Source organism: Phocoena phocoena, chromosome 18 (genome assembly GCF_963924675.1).
Source record: "Phocoena phocoena chromosome 18, mPhoPho1.1, whole genome shotgun sequence".
Lineage (NCBI taxonomy): Eukaryota > Metazoa > Chordata > Mammalia > Artiodactyla > Phocoenidae > Phocoena > Phocoena phocoena.
The window spans coordinates 5,610,949-5,636,038 of NC_089236.1; the positions used below are offsets into that span (position 1 = coordinate 5,610,949).

Here is a 25,090-nt window from a genome sequence, read left to right on the forward strand (position 1 = left end):
TTAGTTTGGTCGCTAGAAACCCTTAAAGAGGACAGTTCTTTGGGCGTCCACGGCAGAGTTACTACATGAACTGACTGTGCCCAAGCACCTTTAATATCTACTTTCTTCCTCTCTTCCAGCTGCCTTAAAAAAATACTTAACAAAGAGCTCCTTTTGCCTCTCATTGGAGCTAAAATTTTACTGTATCTGAAGAAATGTTTCCTTTCTCATTAGATTTTTAAAAACTTGTTATTCCAATAAAGATTATTTAAAAAACGAAATCATTCAGAAGGTATACTAATAATAGCTATTCTCAGGTGTTTAATTCACTATTATTTAAAGATTAAAAGTATCGATTTGTCACTGTCATTTAAAGATTAAAACTTTATCGAAATAATGATAAAGCTTATCAATTGATCATGATATTTTCCCCCTTCCTATCTTTCAGGTTTTTCCAAACTACCATATTTATCCTCCAACTGCACCTCATGTTGCTTATATGCAACCAAAAGCAAATGCACCTTCCTTCTTCATGGCTGATGAACTCCGACAGGTATGCTTTCCGAGTTCGGAGTGGAAATACTTAATGTCTGTCGTGCTTTAGCAAAGAACTGGAGAAAGAACAGAGCTCCTTTCAAATTGTATTACTTAATCAAATATGCTGTAATAAAGAAGATAGAATTTAGAGTTTATGAGACTAATTGATATTTATTTAAGGAAACCCATTTTTTAAGAAAATTGCAAGTAACTGTGTTCAGATGTAGAACACGGAGTAGCTATTTAAATGGGCCACCTTTTTGCACGGCACTCCTGTGCACTGGAAGGTCTCTGAAGTGTACAAATAAATAATTTAAATGCTTTCTAACCACTAGACAACTTTTTGCTAATATCTGTAGTAGTTGGCTAATAAGTAATTTGGCCTAGAAATGAACTTCATTTTTAAGGCAGCTCAATATTTTCTGTAAAGTAGGTTTTATAAAATTATTTAGTTTTTTTGTCAGTGTTAAAACAGGTATTATTTGATATGTAGAATTTTACTTTACTCTTCGATTCTCGGAAATGTTTTTATTTCACAGAAGTAAGTTGCACCAGTATAATGTTTGTAGAGTGAATTATCGACGAGCTTGGCCACAGAGCTAGCCGTATGCTCTGGGTTATAGCACTGCTACTTGAAACCAACCTTAGCGATGGGCAGGTCTATCCAGGACTGGAATTTAGACGTTTCACATTATTGGAAATGTTATGTCCCGATACCAACATTAAAAAGTACACATGCCAAAAATATTAGTACTCAGGCTCTTCAGTTGCAATAGAAAGTCCAGATTTCAGAAGTTGTGTTTAGATGTAAATATACTTGTTTTCTTTTCTTAGGAGCTGATTAACAGACATTTAATAACAATGGCTCAGATTGATCAAGCAGATATGCCAGGTAAAATGCAAGTTGACTGATCCTTCCTTTTAAAGGAGAGTGTAATCCTTATGTAGTCCTATATGTTTTTATGCCTTAAGCTAGCTAATTACTATTTTATGACTACATTTATTTGAAACCTACTTAAGAAGAATTCCAAGATGCCATTGATCTAGAATTTTTTCAAAGAATTCTACATGTGACAAGATTCTAGTTCATCCAAAAAATAGGTAGTTTTAGAATTCATGGTGATTTACCTCATCGTGCACTAGAATATTATTCTTTTGAAACGATGAAGTATAGGTACTTAAGTAGGGGTGGGGAGGTGAGTGTTGTTATTATTGAGGCTGCGGCATGCCAGACAGGGTACTAAGGCTTTCTGTGTGTGAGTTTTTTCCTCACAAAACTCCTGTGGTGTAGATACTAACATTATCACCTTTGTTTTATGTATGAGGAAACTGAAGTTAACAGGCAGGTTAAGTAACTTGCCTCTAAGAACAAGTGGCTAGTAATTATCTGACCGAGTCAGGATTTAAACCTCGGTTTTTCTGACTGTACCATGATGTTTCTCAGCATTAAAATCCCTTTGCCTAGCTTATTCGGTATAGGCACAATGAAATATGGTGTAATTTAGGAAAACTTTAGAAATAATAGAGTAGGAATACATTTGCTATAGCGATAATCTCAAAACACCTGGTTGTAATCACGAATTCAGCACAGTCCACTGTGTATCCTCTTGATCGCTAAAAAATTCAAAGGAATATGTCTGTCTGGCTGTTATGTCTTAAGACTGGGCAGGAAACTTACCTGTCATAGCCTTTGAAATGTTCACGTTGGAATTTTCCTTATTATTAAGCATTGTCTTTGAGGCCCTAGCTAGGGTAAAAAAAAAAAAGTTAAAAGAGAAGATGCTATTTACAATGGCTTCAGAATATCAGTACCTAGGAATAAGCAGAACAAAAGATGTGTAAGATATCAGTGGCAGAGATTTACTAAGAGGTGTTAAATAAGATAAATACAGAGAGTGAAATACGATATTCATGAATAGGAGGACATAATGGTTGCCACTTTCGTAAACTAATCTATAGATTCGTATAATTTCAGTCAAAGCACATGAGCTATTCTTACTCTTATACTCCTGACACCTAATTCGTGTCCTAACAATTTAATTGTTAAGGGCTCAGTCCCATAAGACCACTGCTTCTTCAGATGCCAGCTGAAATGGGGTACCCAGGCTACTCAAACTTCTCTCCGGCCAACTACAAATTTGTGGGTTTCCACAACATGCCCTCAGGTTCGGCGATTAGCTGGAATGACTCACAGAACTCGGGAAAGCACTTTGTAAACTGTTACTGGCTTATTATAAAGAGTACAACTCAAGGAACAGCCAAATGGAAGAGATATATGGGGCAAAGTGTGGGGATAGGGTGGGGTGTGGGGAACTTTCATGCCCTCTCCAGGTATGCCACCCTCCCAGCACCTCATCATGCTCACCAACCTGTAAGCCCTCTGAATCCCTCTGTTTAGGAATTCTTATGAATGTTTCATTGTCTTGGCGTGGTTGATTAAATCTCTGGCTCTTCGTGATTGACTCAGTCTCCAACCTCTCTCTCTTCTGTGGAAGGTTGGGGGATTGGCTGAAATTTCCACACTTCTAATCAAGATTTTATTTTATTTTTTTATTATATTACAGCATAGCAGAGCTTTTCATAGTATATGATAAATATATCAAAGAGTAAAGGTCCAAGACTACCTGAAGCACTTTGAAGATTATGATTAGGGTTCTGGGTATATTGGGGAGGGGAGGCTTGGTTTGAGTCTGTAGTAACTGAAACAGTGTCGTAATGGCACTGGGTTAGACAAATTGATTACTGGAACAGACTAGGGAGAACCTAGACACATTCTGTGATAGAGGTGGCTAATCAGTGGGGAAAGGAAGGCATTGGAAAAAATGGTTTTCTTTATGGTAAAAGATTGTATTGTTACAATTGTATCATGATCTCAAACCACATGCAAAAACCAGTTCCAAATAGATTAAGAATTTAAATGTCAAAAGCAAAACTTTAAAATTCGTACAATGAAATACAAATGAGTAAATTTAATCTTTCCGTAGAGAAAGATTTCCTATACTGGAGGCAAAAATTCTTGACTCTTAAAGAAAGTACTGATAAATTTTACTGAATTACGGTTAAAGGGACTTCCCTGGTGGTGCAGTGGTTAAGAATCTGCCTGCCAATGCAGGGGACACGGGTTCGAGCCCTGGTCCGGGAAGATCCCACATGCCGCGGAGCGGCTGGGCCTGTGCACCACAACTACTGAAGCCCGCACACCTAGAGCTGGTGCTCCACAACAAGAGAAGCCACCGCAACGAGAAGCCCACGCACCACACAAAGAGGAGCCCCCGCTCGCCGCAACTAGAGAAAGCCCGCATGCAGCAACAAAGACCCAAGGCAGCCAAAAATTTAATTAATTAATTAAAAAAAATTAAAAACACTCCAAAGATATCTATAGTAAAGAAAAAACTTGAAGAAGGTATTTACACAATTGACAAAATAAAAACCACAAATTAGTAAGAGCCTGAAAAAAAAAAAAAAAAAAAAAAAAACCAGAAAAATGGCCAAAAGGTAGGAATAGGCATTTCAAGAAAGTGGAAATTCATACAACGAAAAATCTACGAAGAAATGTTGGACATCACTGATGATTAGGGAAAGACAGATAAGATATCATTGGAAAGTCTGACCATGTGCAGTATTAGGATATGGATCCACAGGTTCTCCAGTACATTGCTCTTGGTTGTATAAATTGGTGAATGTGTTATCACTTTGGAAAATTCCTGAAGTTGAATATCTGTGTACCCTGTGATCTAGCAGTTCTGCTCCTAGATATAGGTAAACTATATATTTTTAACTAGAAAATGTATAAAGTATCCATAATATCACTGCTTACAATAGCAGAAACTTTGATCAGTCCAAACGCTCATCTTGAAGGACAGTGGGTGAATTAACATACTGTCAGACAATGGAATATTACATAGCAGTTTAAATGAAGAAAGTACACTTCATAAAGAAAGCAGTAATATGGAAGAATCTCAGTAATGTAATATTAAGTTTAAAAGCGAGCTGCGAGAGACTACATAGAGCATGATACCTTTTTATAAAGTTGAAATTTATGTATGTATTTACATTATCAATAAATGCATGTGTATATGCATATATGCATATACGTAATAAACTTTTGAGGAATACATATAGGTATAATGAAACTATATAAAAACGGAAGGAAGAGAGAGAGGTTGGTAGAGAACCATGTATTTAGATGACCGTTCAAGTCAAGGTCTGAGGCTTCGTTTTGTGTGCCAAGTTTGCAGATGCTTACCGTATTATTAAGAATAATTAACTGAATAAAAGCAGGCCATGCATGGACACGAGCTAGTGGTTTGAGTGTCACAAACTAAAGATTGTGGTTAATCCAATTCTGTGCGCCCGTGTTCAAACAAGGTTTAATAAGTGGTTTTTTTCTGTTGCTTGTCTCACTCTGATCTTTTTTATGTCTCATGTTGACTATTAACCTTTGACTCATTTTCACTCATTTATTAATGTTGGTCTTACTGACTTTTTCTTTTCCCTTTTCCTTTCCATTCTTCATACTTGCATCAAATTAGGACTTCTCAACTCAAATCATAATTTATTTCCTGTAGGTCAGTGGTTCTCAGCCAGGAATGATTTTACCCCTCATGGGTCATTTGGCAACGTCTGGAACATTTTTGATTGTCACAGTTGGCAGCGGGGTGCTACTGGCTACTGGTGGGTTGAGGCCACGGATGCTGCTAAATACCCTACAGTGCACAGGACAGTCCCCGACAACAAAGGATTGTCTGGTCCAATATGTCACTAGTGCTGAGCTTGAGAAACTCTGCCATAGGTTTACCATGGTGAGCCTCAGACATTCAGTATCTTAGAACCAGTCTGTCATTCTCTATGTTCTTTGAGGGGACGTTGGGTTGAATAGAGGGAAGAAACTAAAATTTTCTTTATCATTATTTTTAATGTTATTTGGTTGAACTGAGCCCCAGACTAAATATTGGGCTAAATTAAGGAGTGCATTTGTCTGGGATCTTCCAAGTTGGTTTTCTTTACTTTGATTTTTGATGCCAGACAGTGATTGAGACACCCCTGTTCCCTTTATTGGTACTTAATTTTGTGTATTTGTTAAACTGAACTAGAAACAAAACAGAACAACAAATGAATATTCCTGTCTATTAAGGGAAACATTTGGTTTTCAAGGTTAATATTAGGCCACATATGATTATTTCAGAGTAGACTGGGAAATGTAGGGTTAAAAGATGATTTTCCGAAAAAAGGTTAAAATCAGGATGTACAGATATAAAAAGGAGAAAGTACTAAAGATTTTATTTAAGTTGTGAGGGAGCCAATCCTATATTACAAAACACATCATGGATGAGGAATATTGAAACAAATGTGTAAACTGTCTTTTCCACAGGGGAGGAGGGAAGTCCGTCGAGCCTTCACCAGACAGAATTGCCTATAGACGAGAATTATTTTGCAGTGCGGTATTTATCAGTTATTTACAGCTTAACAGAGGTGTAAAATATCTCCCACAGAATCAGACGCCAGAGGGTTACCCTTTAGACAGTGCACCGTTTTCCACTGAAGCACAATTGTTTTCCTTCAGTGTGTAGAATTCATGACTTGCTTAAAAGTAGACAGAGGGAGAAGGGAGTTCAGAGCATAAGATTTTTAGCTTATTGTGGCCCTCACACAGTCTCTTTGTCACACTGATGCTCTGAGTACTGGTGTTTGGTGTAGTAAATTTCAAGTCCTTGTTGTTGGTCTGTTAGCTGTCTCACCACTCTTTCCATTTGTTTTAGCTCACTGGAAGCAGTCTCATCCATAATTTTGTAGTAAACATGCCACATCTTCTGTAAGATCTTTCCTAATATCCTTGGAACTGGCTTTCCTTTCCATGGCTTTGTATTTCCATGTGTAGTGGTTCTCAAAGCACTTGACCCAACAGCGACTTTTCATTATCACCTGGGAACTTGTTAGAATTGCAAATCCTTGGGCCCTGGTTTAGACCTACTTACTGACTCAAAACTCTGGACATGGGACCCAGCAAACTGTGTTTTAACAAGCCTCTAGGTAATTCTGAAGGGTGCTAGAGTTTAAGAACCAGTGCCATGGTGAATTGTACTTTTTTAAAAGCTGTTTTGCTTGGTACTATATTGTTTTATGTAAATCTCAATCCTTTTTCTCTAAGCCTCTTGATAAGAACCCGTATTTCATTAATATGTGTTCACTAATACATAGTGGATACTCAATATATTTTTACTAATTTGAAATTAATTCCCTTATTAAGTGCTCCTTATCAAAAAACTAGGAAACAACATTTATTCATCATTTGTTTCTTTGTGGAAATTGAACTGATTGTTCAAATAAAAAATAGTAAATGGGCAAAAGTTACAGCTATATTCACTTGTGTGTATATTTCCCTTATACCGCCTTTCTTCCATAGAACATGCCTTGACCTTGGTTTGAAAGTTAACAATGAATTGATGTTTGTTTTTCACTACGGCCAAAATTCGATCTAGGGGTTAAGAGCACAAGACTACAGAATCAGAATCCTGGGTTTGCATCTCAACTACCTCTCTAGATGTGTGATTTTCACTTTCCTTGTTTATGAAATAGGGAATCCTATCTCATAGAATTGTTTCAAGAACTAAGAGATAATGAGTGTAAATATTTGGTAAAGGCAGAGGGGTCATTTTGGACCTGTCTTCTGGAATTTCTTAATGACGTTTCACTTGGATTTCTTAATAGGAAATACAGGGGAACATGGCAGGCATAGTGGTAAAGCTGTTTTAGTTTTTTTCTTTTGTGTTTTGCTAGGTATTCAAACTGCTATTCCAATGAATGGTTTGAGAGTTTGGTACAGATTGCTATATTTGTACATATAAATTGATATACATACACAGACATATTACATATACACTCCAGTTTATTGTTATTTGTTTTCAGTTTCTTTAAAAAAGAATTTCATGTACTTAACACCATTGTCTAAATATGTTTTTACAAAATAAGATGTTTAAAGACAAAAACTGTCTTGATTTTTATTTTACATCAGAATTAGAAATGGTTAATATCTCATAAGTGATAATGCAAATTGTTTCTAACAGCTGAGAAACAAGAGTGGTGTGCTATTATAAAAGACAAATATTTTTGAGTGCATGAAATCTAGTTGTTCTTTGGTTGTTTTATAATGCCTGTTTTTATTGATAGTGAGACGAGTGTGTCCTATAGAATTGTTATAAATGTTGACACTGTTCTAGAATACAGTGTGTTTGATATCTGGTTTATAGAGTTGGTTTCTTCTTCATTACTTTGAGATCTGAGAGATTTGTGAATGTCTGCAAGTTAAAGTCATCTTCTTATGAATTACTCTAGCAGTCCCTACAGAAGTTGACAGCTACCATAGCCTGTTCCCTCTAGAACCACTGCCACCACCCAACCGGATACAGAAATCAAGTAATTTTGGATACATTACGTCCTGCTACAAAGCTGTAAATAGCAAAGATGATCTGCCTTATTGCCTTCGGAGGATACATGGTAAGGAAGATAAATTATCCTCTTTTCGGAGCATATTAGTGAGGCTAAGATTATTCATAGATTCCTAAATGAGTTTATTTAACATGAATTTAAAGGATAATACATATATTATTTCATTTGGAAATTAGTATTTCATAAGTGATGTATAACATGGCTTTTTCTGCACATTTCTTTTTTTTAAAATTAATTTATTTTTGGCTGCGTTGGGTCTTTGTTGCTGCATGCAGGCTTTCTCTGGTTGTGGCGATCAGGGGCTACTCTTTGTTGTGGCGTGTGGTCTTCTCATTGCGGTGGCTTCTCTTGTTGCGGAGCACGGGCTCTAGGCGCGGGCTTCAGTAGTTGTGGCTTGTGGGCTCTAGAGCTCAGGCTCAGTAGTTGTGGCGCACGGGCTTGGTTGCTCCGTGGCACGTGGGATCTTCCCGGACCAGGGCTCGAACCCCTGTCCCCTGCACTGGCAGGCGGATTCTTAACCACTGTGCCACCAGGGAAGCCCTCTGCACATTTCTGATGAAATAAGGGGGAGATGTCATTTACAGGTTAGCAGAAAATTTTTTCTTTTTCAGGTTTTCGTCTTGTTAACACAAAGTGCATGGTATTGGTGGACATGTGGAAGAAAATCCAGCACTCAAATATCGTGACCTTGCGTGAAGTGTTTACCACTAAAGCTTTTGCAGAGCCTTGTGAGTGACTTGTAATGGTCTTTTTGCTAGTGGGCTTCATTATTTGAAGCCAGATTGCAGTAATGAGTGTTTGTGTTTTATTTTAAGCTCTTGTGTTTGCATATGATTTCCACGCTGGAGGAGAGACTATGATGAGCAGACACTTCAATGACCCTAATGCAGATGCCTATTTCACAAAGAGAAAGTGGGGTAAGAAAAAGATTCAAGCAAGCTGTGTTTGACAGATGCCTTTGCTCTGTGGAAGAGTAGTTTTGTATTTTAAAACACATGTAAATTTAGCCCTGTAATCATTCAGCGTAAAGACCCTATTGCATTTAAAAAAGAAATACCTTAAAGAAATGGAGTCAATATGTAACAAGTTAGGAAATAACATGTTATGTACATGTGTAGACTGAGATGAAGGTGGGTTATGAAAGACTCATGTAAATACCTGAAATTTAAGTAGCTGAGAATACGATAAAAGGCTTTTTTTCCTCTTAAAATTTTTTTTCTTTAAAAAATATAATGCTTTCTGGGGCTTCCCTGGTGGCGCAGTGGTTGAGAGTCCGCCTGCCAATGCAGGGGACGCGGGTTCGTGCCCCGGTCCGGGAAGATACCACATGCCATGGAGCGGCTGGGCCCGTGAGCCATGACCACTGAGCCTGCGCGTCTGGAGCCTGTGCTCCGCAACGGGAGAGGCCACAACAGTGAGAGGCCCGCGTACCACACACACAAAAAAAATTATAATGCTTTCTGAATAAAGATGGTTTGGAAAATTCAGTAAATTGAAAAGTAATCCCTGTAAGTTCACCACCCAAAGCACGTCTCTTGGTATATTTCTTTCTAGTCTTGGTTTTTTGTTGTGTTTTGTTTTGTTTTGCATACTCCAGTGTGACGGTGTATCATTTATCAATATGTAATTATTTCCCTAAACAAATGCTTTTGCTTGAAGGTGGGATTCTGTGTTCCTTAAGGAGCTAGTCTTCAAAATAAATTTTCAGGTAACTTTTACTTAAATGGGGAATATTTTTTTTTTGCCCCTTTCTAATATTTACTTAAAGAATTGTTTTTTAGTTCAAATATTGCAAAGAACCAAAATATTTTAATTACATCCTAACAAATGATTATTAAAGGGTAAGTTGTTTCAGAGTAAAAATAAATCCATTTTGTTGTGTCTGTTAATTAGTTTATGTTTTGGGGGAAGGAAAAATGTATGTATCATTTTCTTGTATGGGGGCAGGAAAGAAACATTACGTTCTTGGCAGTGGTTTTTAATTTGTTAAAGATTTTCCTGAATATATCCTGAGAGGAAGTAAGGAGGGAGAAGACTTGAGTCCACATTCCAGTATCTTTTGGATCATGACTCCTTTAAGAACCGGCATTATGGATAAAAAATGTATTCTGTTTACTTGTAACTGTGCTTTCTGACAGTTGAAAGAAGAAAGCTGTGGTTACATGGCTGTTTCACATTAAAAATCTGGTCACATAGTGTGGTCATTTGTTTCCTTTTGCCATGTCATCTGTAGCACATACATAATTTTGTTGAAGGGGATGTGGTATAACTTTTCCTACAGATGAATATAGCTGTAGTTGTTCAAGTTTATTTTAGTAATAACACCTGTGAAGTGACTGTTGGCTTTAATTTACAGCTGGGTTTCTCAGCCTCAGCACTGCTGACATTTGGGGCTGGATAATTATTTGTGCGGGGCCGTTCTGGGCATCGCTGGGTGTTCAGCTGCATCCCCGCCATCTACCCACTAGATGCCAGGAGCAGCCCCTCCTCCAGTTGTGACACCAAAAATATCTCTAGGTACCTCCAAATGTCCCTGAGGGGGCAACACGGACCCCTGTTGAGAACCACTGATTTATAGCACTCCTTTCCAGTTTTTTTTTTTTTTTTAATCTTAATTCTGTTTTTTGGTGTTGTCTGACTATTGGATATATTATGTTTACATTTTCCTAGGAATCAGTTCTTTTTCTAGTATTGTTTGAATGGTAGTAACTTCCCTAAATGTACCATATATACTTTAATTTACAACAATTTATATAATACAAGGGAATCCTCTGTTTTCGCAATATGAATATTAAAAAAAGAAGGAAAAAAGAGCCAGTGTTTGTATAAACTTATAGAGACATAAATGGAAGTATAATGCTTTCTTATACTACTTAATTTGTTAATTTAAAACAAACTAAAAAATCGCATATTGTAATAAATATTCTAATAAGAAAGTGGCAGTAATAATAGCATACCATATAGGGACTGTGATAAGAGGTTTAAAATGACATAATGTGGGTAAAGTAACTAGACAGAATCTGGCACACAGTATGCACTAAATATTTGCTATGAATATGTAGCTATAAATATTTGCTATAAATATTTCTTTTCCTTATTACCACACTTATTAAATAGTTTTATTTAAACTCTTCGTGGTTGTCTTTGATGTTGTCTTGACATTTATCACTAGAGCTACTTTTTGAGTCATCTATCACTGTTTTCCAGATGGTATTATCTTTAGTTCTGTCTAAATTGAGGGATAGCAGTTTTTGAATTTTGTATTTGCTCTTCCTTATTTGCTATTTATTATCTCTACAATTAACCATTTAACTGTGTTGCTTTTATAACTGATTCAGAAAAGGTTTGTTTACAACCGTATGAACACTTGGATTTATAAAGTCATATTCCCTGAAATAATTACAAAGTCTAGATTAAATTTATACGGCTTCTTTTCTGCTGATTAACAGTGACCCAGAAAGTAGTATCAAGAAGCACTTAACAAGAGTCGATAGAATCAAAAGGATTACTTTTCATGGTAGACCAGGTTATTTTTGTGTCTCTTCATTACACATAAGTGACCTTCAGTGTTTTACATTTATGTTTTCTGTGAATTGGATGTCATTTCATCTAACTGACTTGGCTATAATAGGGGAGGCTGAGCAGTATGAGGAGAATAAGAAAACACTCAACATAAATGATGGTAGAGACTTTTGTTTCCCTCAAGCCACAGGTGTGCAGTTCCCACACACCTGAATGGTAGTATAGGCAAGGGTTAGCCACACTTTAAGAAAAATAATCTCCGCAGTTCCTGTTTTTAATCTGAGCTCATTTATTTGGCTCACAATTAAGTATAAATTCTTACTTTAAATAATTTTTGTGCAATAATTATAATGGTCACAGAAAAGAGAAGCTCAGCGAGAGCTCTGCTGCTGCTAACACTATAAAGGTATAATATCATAAATAAGAAAATTTGGGTTTGTTTCTTCAATTCTTCTTGGTTTGCATGTTTTAGTCTTTTAGTTAATTATTTAAATGAAGATGCCATTTTTTATTTGCTTTTATAGGTCAACACGATGGACCATTGCCCAGACAGCATGCTGGGTTATTGCCAGAATCTCTTATTTGGGCTTATATCGTCCAGCTGAGCTCTGCGTTACGCACCATTCACACAGCAGGCTTGGCATGTCGAGTTATGGACCCAACAAAGATTCTGATAACTGGCAAAACGAGGTACTGGCATTTTGAGCTTTGGCTTCTTTATTGAGCACCTAACCTGTGACAGCTTAGTAAGCATAGCGTGATGATCTGTTTTAATTCTACCTTTTCATATATTCCATCCAGAAGAACTGCCGTGACTTTGAGTTCATTTGTAAGTTTTCTTAAAATGTTGAATTCTTAATAAGATGCCTGGTTATTAACCAAGATCCTGTGAGGGTTTGGGAGGTATGTATGGTTAAGGTTGGGGGGATAGCAAACAGTGTCAGTACAACTTTTCTGTGTACAACTGTGGTTCTCACATTTTGTCACGAGTCCCAGTGTTCTGGAGGACTTAGCATAAGCTGTTGGGCTCCACCCCCAGTGTTCTGATTCAGGAAGTCTGGGGCGGGGCCTTAGAATCTGCATTTCTAACAAGTGCCTGGGTGACTGATGCTGTTGCTGCTGATTGGGTTTCATGCTTTGAGAACCAGTGATAAAGGGTTAAGTAACACAGACCTTGACTTCACTAGAGTTTTATTTGAGTTGCTGAAATTTTGAGAGTTGTCTTGGGTAGCATAGCATAAAGAGCTTAAGGTCTAGTACCAGGTTACCTGGGTTCATATCCTGGCTCTGTTAGTTACTTAATTAACATCTCTGTGTTCAGCGGTCTGTGAGACAGGTACTATTATTATCTCCATTTTCCATATTTGTAAGGTACCTGCCTCATAAGATTATTGAGAGGATCAAATGAATTACTACATATAAAATGCTTTGAATGTGCCTAGTACATGTTAGGAAGCTAACTAGTTCTCTTTTCATGAATAACTAATAAAGAAGCAGCTCGGTTTGGTGAAAAGACCACTGGCCTGGTAGTCAAAAGATGTGTTATAGTCCTGGCTTTATCCATTCCTGACTTTTATAACCATAGGCCTATCACTTGATGTCTGTGATGTCATCTCTAAAATGGTGATTGATAGAGGTTATGGGGGGTAGGACAGGAGGTAAGACTGGATAGGATTCTGAGATCCCTCCTAATATCATAAGAAATGTTCAATTTCCAGTAGTATATAATTTATTTTAAATCTCATTTTAATTATTTTCTTTAAATTTTCTGGTCTTTAAAGGTTGCGAGTAAATTGTGTTGGAGTTTTTGATGTTTTAACATTTGATAACAGTCAGAATAATAATCCATTGGCATTAATGGCTCAATACCAGGTGAGTAAGAATTAACATGGATACTTAATAACTTAAGGCTTGATTTTTTTTTTTAAAGATAAATTTTGTTTATTTTAAAGTTTTTCAGGGTTTTAAGTCTAGATTTCAGTTTATGCTGGGGGTGGTCTCTATGCAAACTTTGAACGTGTATTTTCTTAATCCCTGTGCTGTGTTTAGTGTAGAGCCCTTATACGTTGGCATATACAGAATTAATGACAGTGTCAGAGACTCCAGCTGTTTGAATGAAAATGCATTTATTTGACAAGGAAATTTGTCCTCAGCATAGATTAAAACAATTAGTCAGCTGAATGAAATATATTAAATGACATTTTACCTTTTCTTCACTTTTTAGTGTGTTAAAATCACACCTGTTATTTTTACTTTTAGAATAGTTGTCCCACTATCCATCCAAAATTTTTATTTTCAAAGGAAAATTTTTGTATTGCTGTTTTCTAAATGATTTTTTTTCTTTTGCTTAACCAAAGCCTATCACTCACTTCTTGTACATTATTAGAATTTGGTTATAGTCTGACTTCATCATAATATTGTGGACTTAGGTCCCATTTTGTTCTTAGCTATTTAGTTTTTATTTCTTGATTAACACAATGTGTAGCAGAGTAAGAACCTACCTCTGCAAGGAGCATTAAGTGTAGTTGCTTTTGCTTTGATTACCCTGTGCAAGTAATGTAGCTATTTAAAGTAAATACTTCGTATCATTCAGTTTGTATTCATATTTTTTGGAGGTATGCAGTTGTCATTTTAAGACAATGTTAGTTTCTTTCATGTAAGAAATCTTTGTTGTTTCTGAACATTTATTAACTTACAGAGGTTTGATGTAAGGCAGAATCTCTCGTTTACATGGAGAAACAAGGAGGAGATACCTTCCCTTCCCACTGTCCTTCTCATTTCATTCTCTTTTCTTGAAATCTTTGAAAGATTTTAGTTCACTTTATGAGACAGAATTTCAGAACAAAAGGAAAGGCCAGAAGGAGAAGTAGAGTCCAGGTAGTTTTTAGTATTACAGTTGATTCATGCATAAACCTCTTCCTTTGCTACTGGACCGTGGACAGTGCAGTCCCCAGACTTAGAGCCACTCATCACATTCAGTTGTATGCAGCCTTTACCCAGCTTCTTCCCCTCTGCTGGTGCCCACCTACCCCCAGCAGCAGCCAAGCTGTTCTGGTTGGTAGCGCCATCTAGTGGGATCTCCATGGAAGAAACTGGCTACCCACCCTCCCAGCCCCCAGCCCCCAGCCCCCAGCCCCCAGCCCTAGCAGCTTTCTTCTGCAGAAGGGAATTTGCTCCCTCTTTCTTATCCAGGTTGGTTGTTTCTTAGCTGTTTTCCTGCTTATCTTCTGTCTTATACTTAGTGCCTAACTAATGGGCTCTGAAAATTTTTCTTCATAATCTTTGTGCTCCTGAAAGTGACTGGTTATTGACTGTTAAAATACTAGTGATCTTTATATATCCAGGAAAATAATATTAAACTTTTAAAGAGAAATCAGACATTATTTAGAACCAGTGCCATCAACGTCTATTGCAAGTATTTGGAAACCCCATGTTTCCAGTTTTGTTTTTTACGTGCAGTCTCACGGTATCTCTTCAGTCTTTTATATTCTGAATAGTTCCTTTTTCTTTTTAATTACTCATATAAGATAAGACTAGTTTGATTTTGTTTTTCTGTGAGTATCACATCAGTGTTGTTTTCCATTTTTTATTTGCAAATGTCTGTTATTGGAGTTATATTATGGGTTGTGTAGTTAGTTACCTTGAAAAACAACTCTTCATAAGAAAAAATAATCCCAGAGTTTCAAAACAAATAACTTTAAAGTAAGGATTTGGGGCAACTTGGTAAGTTAGGAACTGCCTTCATTCATAAACTTAGGCTACTTTCAACCAGTTGTCACCCTCCCTTTATTTTTCAGCGGTAAAAGTTGTATCAGGTTTTCTTTTCTTTCCTTTTTTTTTTTTTTTGGAGTGGGTATATATGTGTAGATTTTCCATATAGCTTATGTAGTAAGGTAAAGGAGAGAATTAAAGGTAGTCCCAAACGGGGGATTGTGATTTTACAGAGAAGAGGGTGCATGAGAAAGGAGTGCATTGTTTCTTGTAGTCTATTTTTCATAGTCTGTTTCAGACACGTGAATAGAGACTGACTTTCAGTAAAATGGACATAAATAGAGCCATAGATAGAATCAGAGAAAAATCAAGAAGTCAAGAATCAGGAAGAAACTGAAAATGAGTTGGGGGGAAAACCTCCAGAATTCAACAAATGGGGGGCAAAGCCAGATGGAGGTAAGAAGCAAAATAACAAATGGAAAATTATTTAGCTGGGAAATAAGGAAAGGAGAGTTACTGAGTTTTTACGATGTTAAACTCTCTTAATTAAGCAGGACTTCATTAACCTCTTTTATTTAAAAAGATCAGTTCTAATTTAGTCTGGATTATGAGACATGTATACTCTATTTCTAAAAGTGGGTATTCCCACCTTGAGTCAGCTTCAGAAAGGTGGCGTTTACACTCAGAATCAGATGGCCTTATTTTTTATACCCATAACAGTCCTTCAGCTGTCTTGCACTTTGGTTTTCCTATCTCATAACGGAATAACGGAATGTTCTCGGTGGGAGGTTTAGTTACAGCATCAATTCAGGGTGGAGCTGAACTGAAGGTTTTACTGTTTGAGGGTTGGGAAGCTGTGTGTTGCTACATGCTGCTGAAATACTTAAACAATAACAAGCTTAACTTTGCGGATGACATTGGACTGAAACACTTGTAGAAATTTACAGTTAGCTTTTACGTGTACTGATTTCTCTCGATCCGCATTTTTAGGATTTCATTAATATAACTGTGAATGTTTTCCTTGATCTTGAGAATGACCGTGAGGAACCCTTCCCGAATTCAGTCACGGCAGAGCCATCCGGAGAACAGAAACGCCACAGTATTCGCGCCCCTCCCCTTGTCACCTTCTCCCCTGCCAGCCTGGGCCCCTAACTCTGCCACTAATGAAGTTTCAAAGTTTCTCTGGCATGAATCCTTGGCATCTCTTTTCCTGATAGATTCAAAGTTGTTTGTCTAATCAGTTGTTCTGCTGATTATAGGATCTTAGGCTCAGTGTCAGATTCATATGTGCTAGATTTGGATAAATTTTTAAATTCGAACTTTTTAATGTTATCTTAATAATGGAGTTTGTTTTCCTTTTATTCTTTACTATTTGGGTAGAATGTTGTTAAGGAGAGCTGTATAGTCCTAAAGTTTCATTAGTGATTGCCTTGAAATACTCACCTGATTTTGCAAATACATCATTTATAAACTTCCACGAAACCAGTGATTCTCAACCCTGGCTGCACATCTGAATCTCTTATGAAGGTTTGAAAAATGCCAATACGTATATCTTGCCCCAGACTAATAACACCAGAAGAGGATGAAGGGATAGCCACTGGGTGATTTTTTTGTTTGTTTCTTGAGCTTCTCAGGTGAATTTTAATGTAAAACTAGGTTTGAAAACTCCTATACTGAACCAATATTCCATAAATAAACATGTATCCAATAATTCAGATGAGATCTCAGATTGTGAAGATTTATGTAAGTTTTCTGTAGAAATGACTTCAGATGATTTCATTGAACTCTGAACTACTCCATTGTCTCCTAGGCATGTGATCATTAATAGTTCACCTGCCAAGCAGGGCCACCTGGGGTGACCGTTCTGTTTCCTGGCGTTTTAATAGGTGGAAGAGAGCTTACCTCAATTCAGCCAGCTGTCTTTTAAAAATTCTTTTTGAAGGAAAGCCTCAGAGTGGGAAATCTTTAAAAAAAAAAAAAAGGGGGGGGGTAGGAAATCAGGTGGTTACAGAGCTCAGAGATCTTTTATAGTATAAGACGGTCTGTTTGGAAACAACGGCAGATGGAATGTCATGGGGGTTTGCAACATTGTCAGTGTCTAGGGAACCTACTCTGAAATCAGGTAATGCTGCTGCTGTGTTTGGAATAAGGGAATTACTTTTCTTCAAATGAACTCTCACTATATTTTGTGCGTCATGGAAAATGAGAAAAGTGCCTATCGTGAATGATCACTGTAAAGCAACTAACTATACGGTAACCAACCTCAGATCTCTTGTAATAGTAAGGATATCAGCTCTATTTAAATATAAAAATTTAGAAAAAAGATTTAAAGCAGCAGTTCTGCAGTTGGCATGTGAATTGCTTCAGGTAATGTTTCTTAAAGTATCCCCCAGAACTACCTTCATTAGAATTACCTGGGTGCTTTAAAAACGTTGGGCCTGTTCCCGTACCTCCTGAATGAGAATCTGGGGTGGAGCCGCTCAGAAATGGTCTTGTTAATAAGCTCCCAGGTGACTGATAAGCTCCAATACCTGGGAACCTTGTGCTGAGTTCTTCAGCTTCTTTGTAAAGATGCTTTTTCCATGCAGGCAGTAGTGTCAGTGTATTAAATTTGTACCTATAAAAGAAAAATTAAAAGTTATATTTATTCTTTCATGTCAGCAAGCAGATCTGATATCATTAGGAAAAGTTGTGTTGGCTTTGGCTTGCAACTCTTTGGCAGGAATTCAGCGAGAGAATTTACAGAAAGCCATGGAACTGGTGACAATCAACTACTCCTCTGATCTGAAGAATCTGATTTTGTAAGTTTTAATATAATAATCATATGAGATAAGACAGATTTTTCATGAGGGCCTTTTAACAGTGATTTTATTTTAGTTTCCACTATTTAAAATCAGGCAAAACATAATTAAACAACTTTTAATTTCTTTGTTTTTATTGCTAAGTATGTATTTCTTGGAGTAAATTCATAAACCATCACTTCTCGGCCTTTTGGCTAAGATCAAGTGTAAATTCATAAACCAGTGTGTTTAAATTAGTTATTGATGTTGTAAACATTTGGCGAAAGGCTAGACCCTCTAAGGCTGCATTGGTATCTGTGAGCTACATATGACCTTTTAAGTTTAAATGAATTAAAATTAAATAAAATTTAAAATTCAGTTCCTCAGTTGCACCGGCCACATTTCAAGAGCTCGGAAGCCGCATGTAGCTTCTGGCTAATATACTGGACAGCGTGGACGTAGAACATACGCATCGTCTCAGAAAGTCCTGTTAGTGCTGCTCTCCAGAGAGATCAGTGTCTTTGTAAAAGCTGTCATAAATAACCTCACCTGCAGCCCAGTCATGTGCTGTGTGGCCCAGACACCTGTTCCAGAAGGCACATGTGTGAGGGTCCCTATGCTTCTTTCTCCTCCTGTGTCTTCATACTCCAGGGAATCCTTGAGCATAGGTCTGAAATGATCTTGGCTTAAGAGAAGCCCACTGTGGACTGCAGTCACAACAGTCTAAGATGGGTCTAACATCGGGGATTCCAGGGGATGGACAACCATAACCCTTATTATAAGTTATTCAAGAGAACAGATGCTAGGAAGTCTCTTTTGAAATTTTTTTCTATGATGTTCTAGAAGCAATTAGAGCTTATTGATCCTTTTCAGTCTCTTTTAGCTTCCAGCTGTTCCTTCTGATCTTTCTGTGTAACCCTGGATGATCCAGTTTCTTTTTGGACTAGCCCTGTGGTATGGAATTGAGGGATGGAGGATGGGGCTGCCCACCTGTGCTTTGTTACACTGGCATAAGTGTCCTGCTGGTGACAGAGCACTGGAAGCCAGTGGTTACCTGGTTCCTTTTAATAATCAAATAAGTTGATTTCTCTTTTAAATAAAAATGTTTGTTTCATATATTATCACAGCAGTGATTTCTAGCTGTAGCTTACAATACCTAGGATGTCTTAAATAATCTCGTTATAATTTTCCTTTTTTAAAAAAGTGAGAGTAAAGGATATAATAAATTGGCCATAAGTTAATAATTATTGAAACTGGGTAATGGCTTCATGAGGATTCATCATATAATTCTCTTTCCTTCTACAAATGTTATGAAATGTTCCTTAATAAAAAATGAATAAACAAAAAGGTCATACTTCCATACTAACCAATAACTAAAATATACAGAGTAGTAAACTATGTATCATGCACTTTTGAACTGATTGATATGAATTAATTCACCTAATTCTCCCAGTAACCCTATAAATTAGGTACCATTATTAGCTCCATTTTAGAGATGTCAAAACTGAGGCTTGAAGATGTAAAGTAACTTGCCAAAAGTCACATAGCTTATACATAGTTAGTATACATATACTATACATAGTTAGATACAAATATGTCAGTAATTACAGATGAATAGCCAAGACATAGATTATCCACATGAGTTTATAACTGTTCCTTTATTCAACAAAAGAATGCCTACTATATGTCAGATGCTGAAGACACTTCTGAATAAGATGAACAAAATTCCCCATCTTCTGGAGCTTCCACCCATTATAATGGGGAAGACTTAATAAACATATAAACAAGTAAGATGTTTGCAGATAGTAATAAGTCGTATGGAGAAAATAAGGTCGAATTATAAGCAGAGAGTGACAGATTAGGAGGCTGCTTTGATGAGAATGGTTAGGACATGGCTTACCTATCAGAATAAATAGTAATAGATGATTGATAATCATTGTATTCTGACAGGTGGCCTTTTGAAACGTGTAGTATTTTTCTGCCTTAGTTATAATGATAGAAGAAATTGATTCAGTCTTTTCTGATGTGTGTTAGTGCATGAAGATGTCTCAGAAATAAATATACCATGACAGGTGGTAAATGAGGTCACAGAGCAGGAGACAGCTTCCTAAAAAGCTGAGGCTTGTTTAACGTATCAAAATGGAAGACCTAGTTTTAGTTTCAAAAACCATTTTTGAAGAGCAATGGAAAAATTCCCCCACCTACAATCACCCCCATTTCACCCCACCAAAAATATTTGTAACAATCTTTTCATCTCCCACTGTTGTAAAGAAGGGTTTGAGAATGGAAATATGGTAAGTCTAACTCTACCCAGCTTTCCTTTCTCATTTTCATAATAGTAAAACATTTAGAGAAAGAGACATTTTTACAGTTTTTTCCATTGGCTCTTAAAGTTTTCCAGAGAAAAGAAATATAACTACTAAGCTTTAAAAATGAACTCGACTTGCATGAAACGATTTTTTCCGAAGTTGCGCACACTAACATGCTGGCGGCAGCGGTGCTGCGTGCTTGGGGGTTGTGTTGCTGTGTGAATTGCGTGGTTGGCATTCAAGTGATCCTTCTCTATTTTGGTTAGATATTTGTTGACTGACCAAAACAGGATGCGAAGTGTAAATGACATCATGCCCATGATTGGTGCTCGATTTTATACTCAATTGGATGCTGCTCAAATGAGAAATGATGTCATAGAGGAAGACCTTGCAAAGGTAAAGTGTGTAGTTAAAGGAGTGTGTACACACCTGCATCTGTGTGTATCAGTAGATATAAAACAGAGTAATTACTGTGCTGAATATAGTACACAGCTGGCTAAGATTGTTTGCAGATATTTTTGTCCAAACTTAGTGTTCCGTATTTTGATTTCTTAGGTCCTCTGGGCATTTGTTTTGTTCTTTTTTGTTTGCGGCTTTGCTACAGTCATGAGACACAATCTTGATGTTTTTTTTTTTAATGTGAATTACTTTAATAATTCTTAAAAATGGACAGCTGTAGGGGGCAAGGAATAAATCACAAGCTTGTGATTACCATACACACACTACTATATATATATATAAGATAGATTACCAACAGGGACCTACTGTATAGCACAGGGAACTCTGCTCCATATTCTGTGATAACCTATATGAGAAAAGAATCTGAAAAAGAGTGAATATATGTGTATGTATAACTGAATCACTTTGCTGTGCACCTGAAACTATCACAACATTGTAAATCAATTATCCAATAAAATTTTTAAAAAAGAAAGAAAAAAATGGACAGCTGCGTAATCTTCTTGAGTATTACTATTGAATGAAATGGACATGTTGTATTCAAAAGTATAACCAGAAGGTGGGGATATTAAGATTTATTGTTTAAAGGTAATATTGGTACAGGATACCAGTTTTGTAAACTTTTGCTTTTATATTCAGTTAGCTGGAACATTAATATTCTCTCTCTTTTTAAAATGTTTTATAGGAGGTTCAAAATGGAAGACTGTTTAGGCTTCTAGCAAAATTGGGAACAATCAATGAGAGGCCGGAGTAAGGATTTACAGTATTTTACAATGTGTTTTCAATCAAGGGCACTATTTTGCGTAACAAGAATGAGTATACCTTATTCTTACTGGTTTTATTTGGAAAAAGAAAAATTCTCATGTAAAGTGACCTTAAGCCTATTGTTAGCCATTAGGGTGTGGTTTTTCAACCACAGCGTATGTTGTGGTTGTCCTTAGGGATTTCACACACACACACACACACACACACACACACACACGCACGTGCAAACAGAAAATACACTGTGTTAGAAATCTCTGTTGTGGTTTGCGTACGAGGGTGCATTTTCTGCCTGTCAGTACTGCCTCTTCCCTGTCTCCTTTCTGAAGCCTGTTCAGTTCAGGTTACCTTGGTCAGATTAGATACTTCAGATGTTTCTAGCCGTTCTTCTGCTAAAGTGCATTATTTATAGCTGTCGTATCAGTGACATTGGAATAGCATCACCATCTTACATTATTTGTTGTTTAGTTCTGCCTTGTTTGTAAGTTAACCATATGTTCAGGAAAGAAGCAAGTTTGGTGTTTGTGCGTTACACCTGTCCAAGACAGGTAGAGCAGTAGTGCAGCTGTTGTGACTGTAGTATAAGTTGCATTTCAGGATTGTTACCTCTGTTAATAGAGATAGGTGACAGGTAAATATCATTGCTTGGGAGAATGTTTTGACCACAAAATTTAAGTTCCCGTAGCTTTCTTCAAAGTTAAAAGATTCAATTAGCATTTTCCCTGATGATTTTTCTGAATGAAGAGAACATGACTATATGTTGAACCATTTAAAAAAGACTTTTAGCTGCTTCTTGCTGGCATTTATCTCTTTTATTTAAAAAAGTATAATGCTTAGAGTGCTGTTCCTTGATTTTTCCTTCAGTGTTTAAAGTTTTCTTCAATTTGTAACTCAGCTAATGACTTTGTCCTGTGGAAGATGAGGCTTTCTCTCTCACACCCCCTTCCCTTAACTAAGTACACACACATTGTACCGCTTAACCCATGAATTTTGAGATAAATCTTTATTCAGTGTTGGCATTGTTAGAACAAGGTAAATACTGTTCGTAGCTGCCTTGCATAGTAAATCATGACTGTATTTCCTTTCTTTTGTATTTTGTTTTTAGATTTTTGTTTTCCTGATGTTAATTATTGTCTTATATAGAAAACGAAACAAGTGAAAAAATATTTACCACTTGTTCATTCCAGACTCTCTGCCAGAGTTCTAAAATACCTTTCCATATGGTCAAAAATAGGTAACCTGTCAGTTCCCTTTTTTTCCCTCCCCTTAGAGAAATTGCACCTGGAGCCTCTGCCCTTTACTCTCTGGGCTCCTTGGCTTCAGGCCTGCTCACACTCTCACTTTAGAACCTGAGCTTCCCTGTGCTGTTCTCGTTGTCTCTCCCTTTGTGTTGCTTGCCCTGTTTCTTGCTTTTTTCCTTGGTTTATTCTTTTGATTTAATGAAGCACAGCCTTCAGTAGCTTCCTGAGAAAGGTGAGTTTTTTGAGTCTTTGAAAGTCTGAAAATATCTTTATTCTACTTTCATACTTTATTGATAGTATGATTGGGCATATAATTCCAGATTGTCCTCAGAAAATTCTTCTTATTAATTAAATCTTTTGAATAGATTTTATATGAACCAATTTATTAAAAAGTAGAAAAGGGTTTGCAGTGAAAAATAAAAAATCTCTCTTTCATACCTGACACCCCCAGTCTCCCCAGTTCCTCCCACCAGTCTTTTACTAGTCTCTTGCACATATTTCCCGAGTTACAACTGTATACTCTTATCACCCCTCTCCCCCCACTTCTAAATATCTACAAATTGTAAACCATGTTCAGTGTTCTGTTTGTTGCTCTTTTCTCATAACAATATATTTTGGAAATCTTTCTCTTTAGATGTGTTTAGTGTATGCTCGATACTATTCTCAATAGGTAACAAATACGACCTAACTTAACCCTCCTAACAGCCTGTGGTGCTGGGTACTGTTAGTATTCCCTTTTAACCCAGAAGTTGAGGCAGAGAGAGGTTAAAAACCTTGTTCAAGGTCACATATGAGTCAGGATTCGAACCCAGACAGAATGGTGGTCCCAGAGTCCATGCTGTTAACCACTGTGCTGTGCTTCCTCCTAATTTATGGCCATGTAATAGTCCGTCCTGTAGGTACACTGTAGTTTATTTCTCCAGTTCCTTATTGATGGGCATTTGAGTTGTTTTCAGCCTTTTGCTAGTATAAGCAGTTCTGCAGGGACTGACTTACACACACTGAATTTAGTGTGTGCACAAATACGAGTTCGACTGTGATCGTTGGGTCAGCACCCGTTGGAATTTGTGACTGTAATGATGGCCCGTAGACGGGTTTACCGGGCACAGTGCATGAGAGTCTTTCACCAACAACACTTCTTTCAAAATTTCGATTTTTGGGGCTTCCCTGGTGGCGCAGTGGTTGAGAGTCCGCCTGCTGATGCGGGGGACGTGGGTTCGTGCCCCGATCCGGGAAGATCCCACATGCCGCGGAGCGGCTGGGCCCATGATCCATGGCCGCTGGGCCTGCGCGTCCAGAGCCTGTGCTCCGCAACGGGAGAGGCCACAACAGTGAGAGGCCTGTGTACCGCAAAAAAAAAAAAAAAGAAAAAAGTTTCGATTTTTGACAACCTGATAGATGAGAAATTAAATCTCAGTGCAGGTGTTTTTGGTATTTACTCATAGTGAGCATGTTGCCTATCTTTTTGATTCATTTATATTTCCTTTTCTGTCTCTCCAGATCCTTTGCGCATTTTTGTTTTCAGTTGGATTGTCTGTCATCTTGATGTACAGGAGCCAGAGAGATTTACCCTTTGTGATCATTTTCTTTGAAGTTTGTCATTTTTCTTTTGACCGCTTAATCTTTTCACACATAGGCATTTTTATGGTAGTCTAACTGATCAAACTTCTTTTCTACTTTTGGATTTTGAGTCATAGTAAGAAAGTTAGAAGGCATTTCTACTCTAAGATTGTGAAGGGATAATCTTGTAGTTCCTTCTAGAACACTTAAGGTTTCAATTTTTTCCTGTTAAAGTTTTTTATATATTCAGAACTTATATAGGATGTAAGGTACGAATCCAACTCCCCCCACCCCCAGACGACTACCCAGTGGTCCAGAAGCTGTTTATGGACTAGTCTAGCTTTTTCCACTGGTTTATTAAGGCAGCACCTCTTTCACACTATCATGATTGACATTTTAAAATCTAGGAGTGTTAGCTCTTTCTTATCTCCATTTTATTGTTCTTTTGTTGTTTTCCTAAAACTTAAATTATCTGTATAAATTCTAGAATCAGCTTGTTTAGTTAAAAAAATTTTTTAAACCTGATGGTATATTAAGTTTATTAGTAAACTTAAGGAGCATTTGCGTTTTTAGATGTGGAGTTATCTTAACCAAGATAATGACATGTCGTTGTATTGCTGATGTCTGCTTTAGTGTTCTTCAGTGTTTACATTGTTCTTCATATAGTTATAGCACACTAAGTTTGTTCTTAGGTATTTTTTCTTATTGCTATTATAAATGGGAATTTTCCCCCATTCTGTCTTCTTAGACTCCTTGTTATCGTTGTATGTGAAAATGATTGATTTCT

At 37.0% G+C, this 25,090-nt stretch overlaps 1 protein-coding gene across 1 annotated transcript in view; it reads left to right on the forward strand.

The window, feature by feature from the left end:
• PAN3 (poly(A) specific ribonuclease subunit PAN3) overlaps nt 1-25,090 on the forward strand; it is a 115,346-nt gene that overhangs the window by 84,223 nt on the left and 6,033 nt on the right. The window contains exons 8-17 of the mRNA XM_065896119.1: nt 428-532; nt 1,351-1,408; nt 7,849-8,010; nt 8,574-8,690; nt 8,778-8,879; nt 12,009-12,174; nt 13,266-13,356; nt 17,857-17,996; nt 20,551-20,680; nt 21,426-21,490. Coding sequence (XP_065752191.1) covers nt 428-532; nt 1,351-1,408; nt 7,849-8,010; nt 8,574-8,690; nt 8,778-8,879; nt 12,009-12,174; nt 13,266-13,356; nt 17,857-17,996; nt 20,551-20,680; nt 21,426-21,490 — 1,136 coding nt within the window. The remainder of the gene's footprint in view (nt 1-427; nt 533-1,350; nt 1,409-7,848; nt 8,011-8,573; nt 8,691-8,777; nt 8,880-12,008; nt 12,175-13,265; nt 13,357-17,856; nt 17,997-20,550; nt 20,681-21,425; nt 21,491-25,090) is intronic.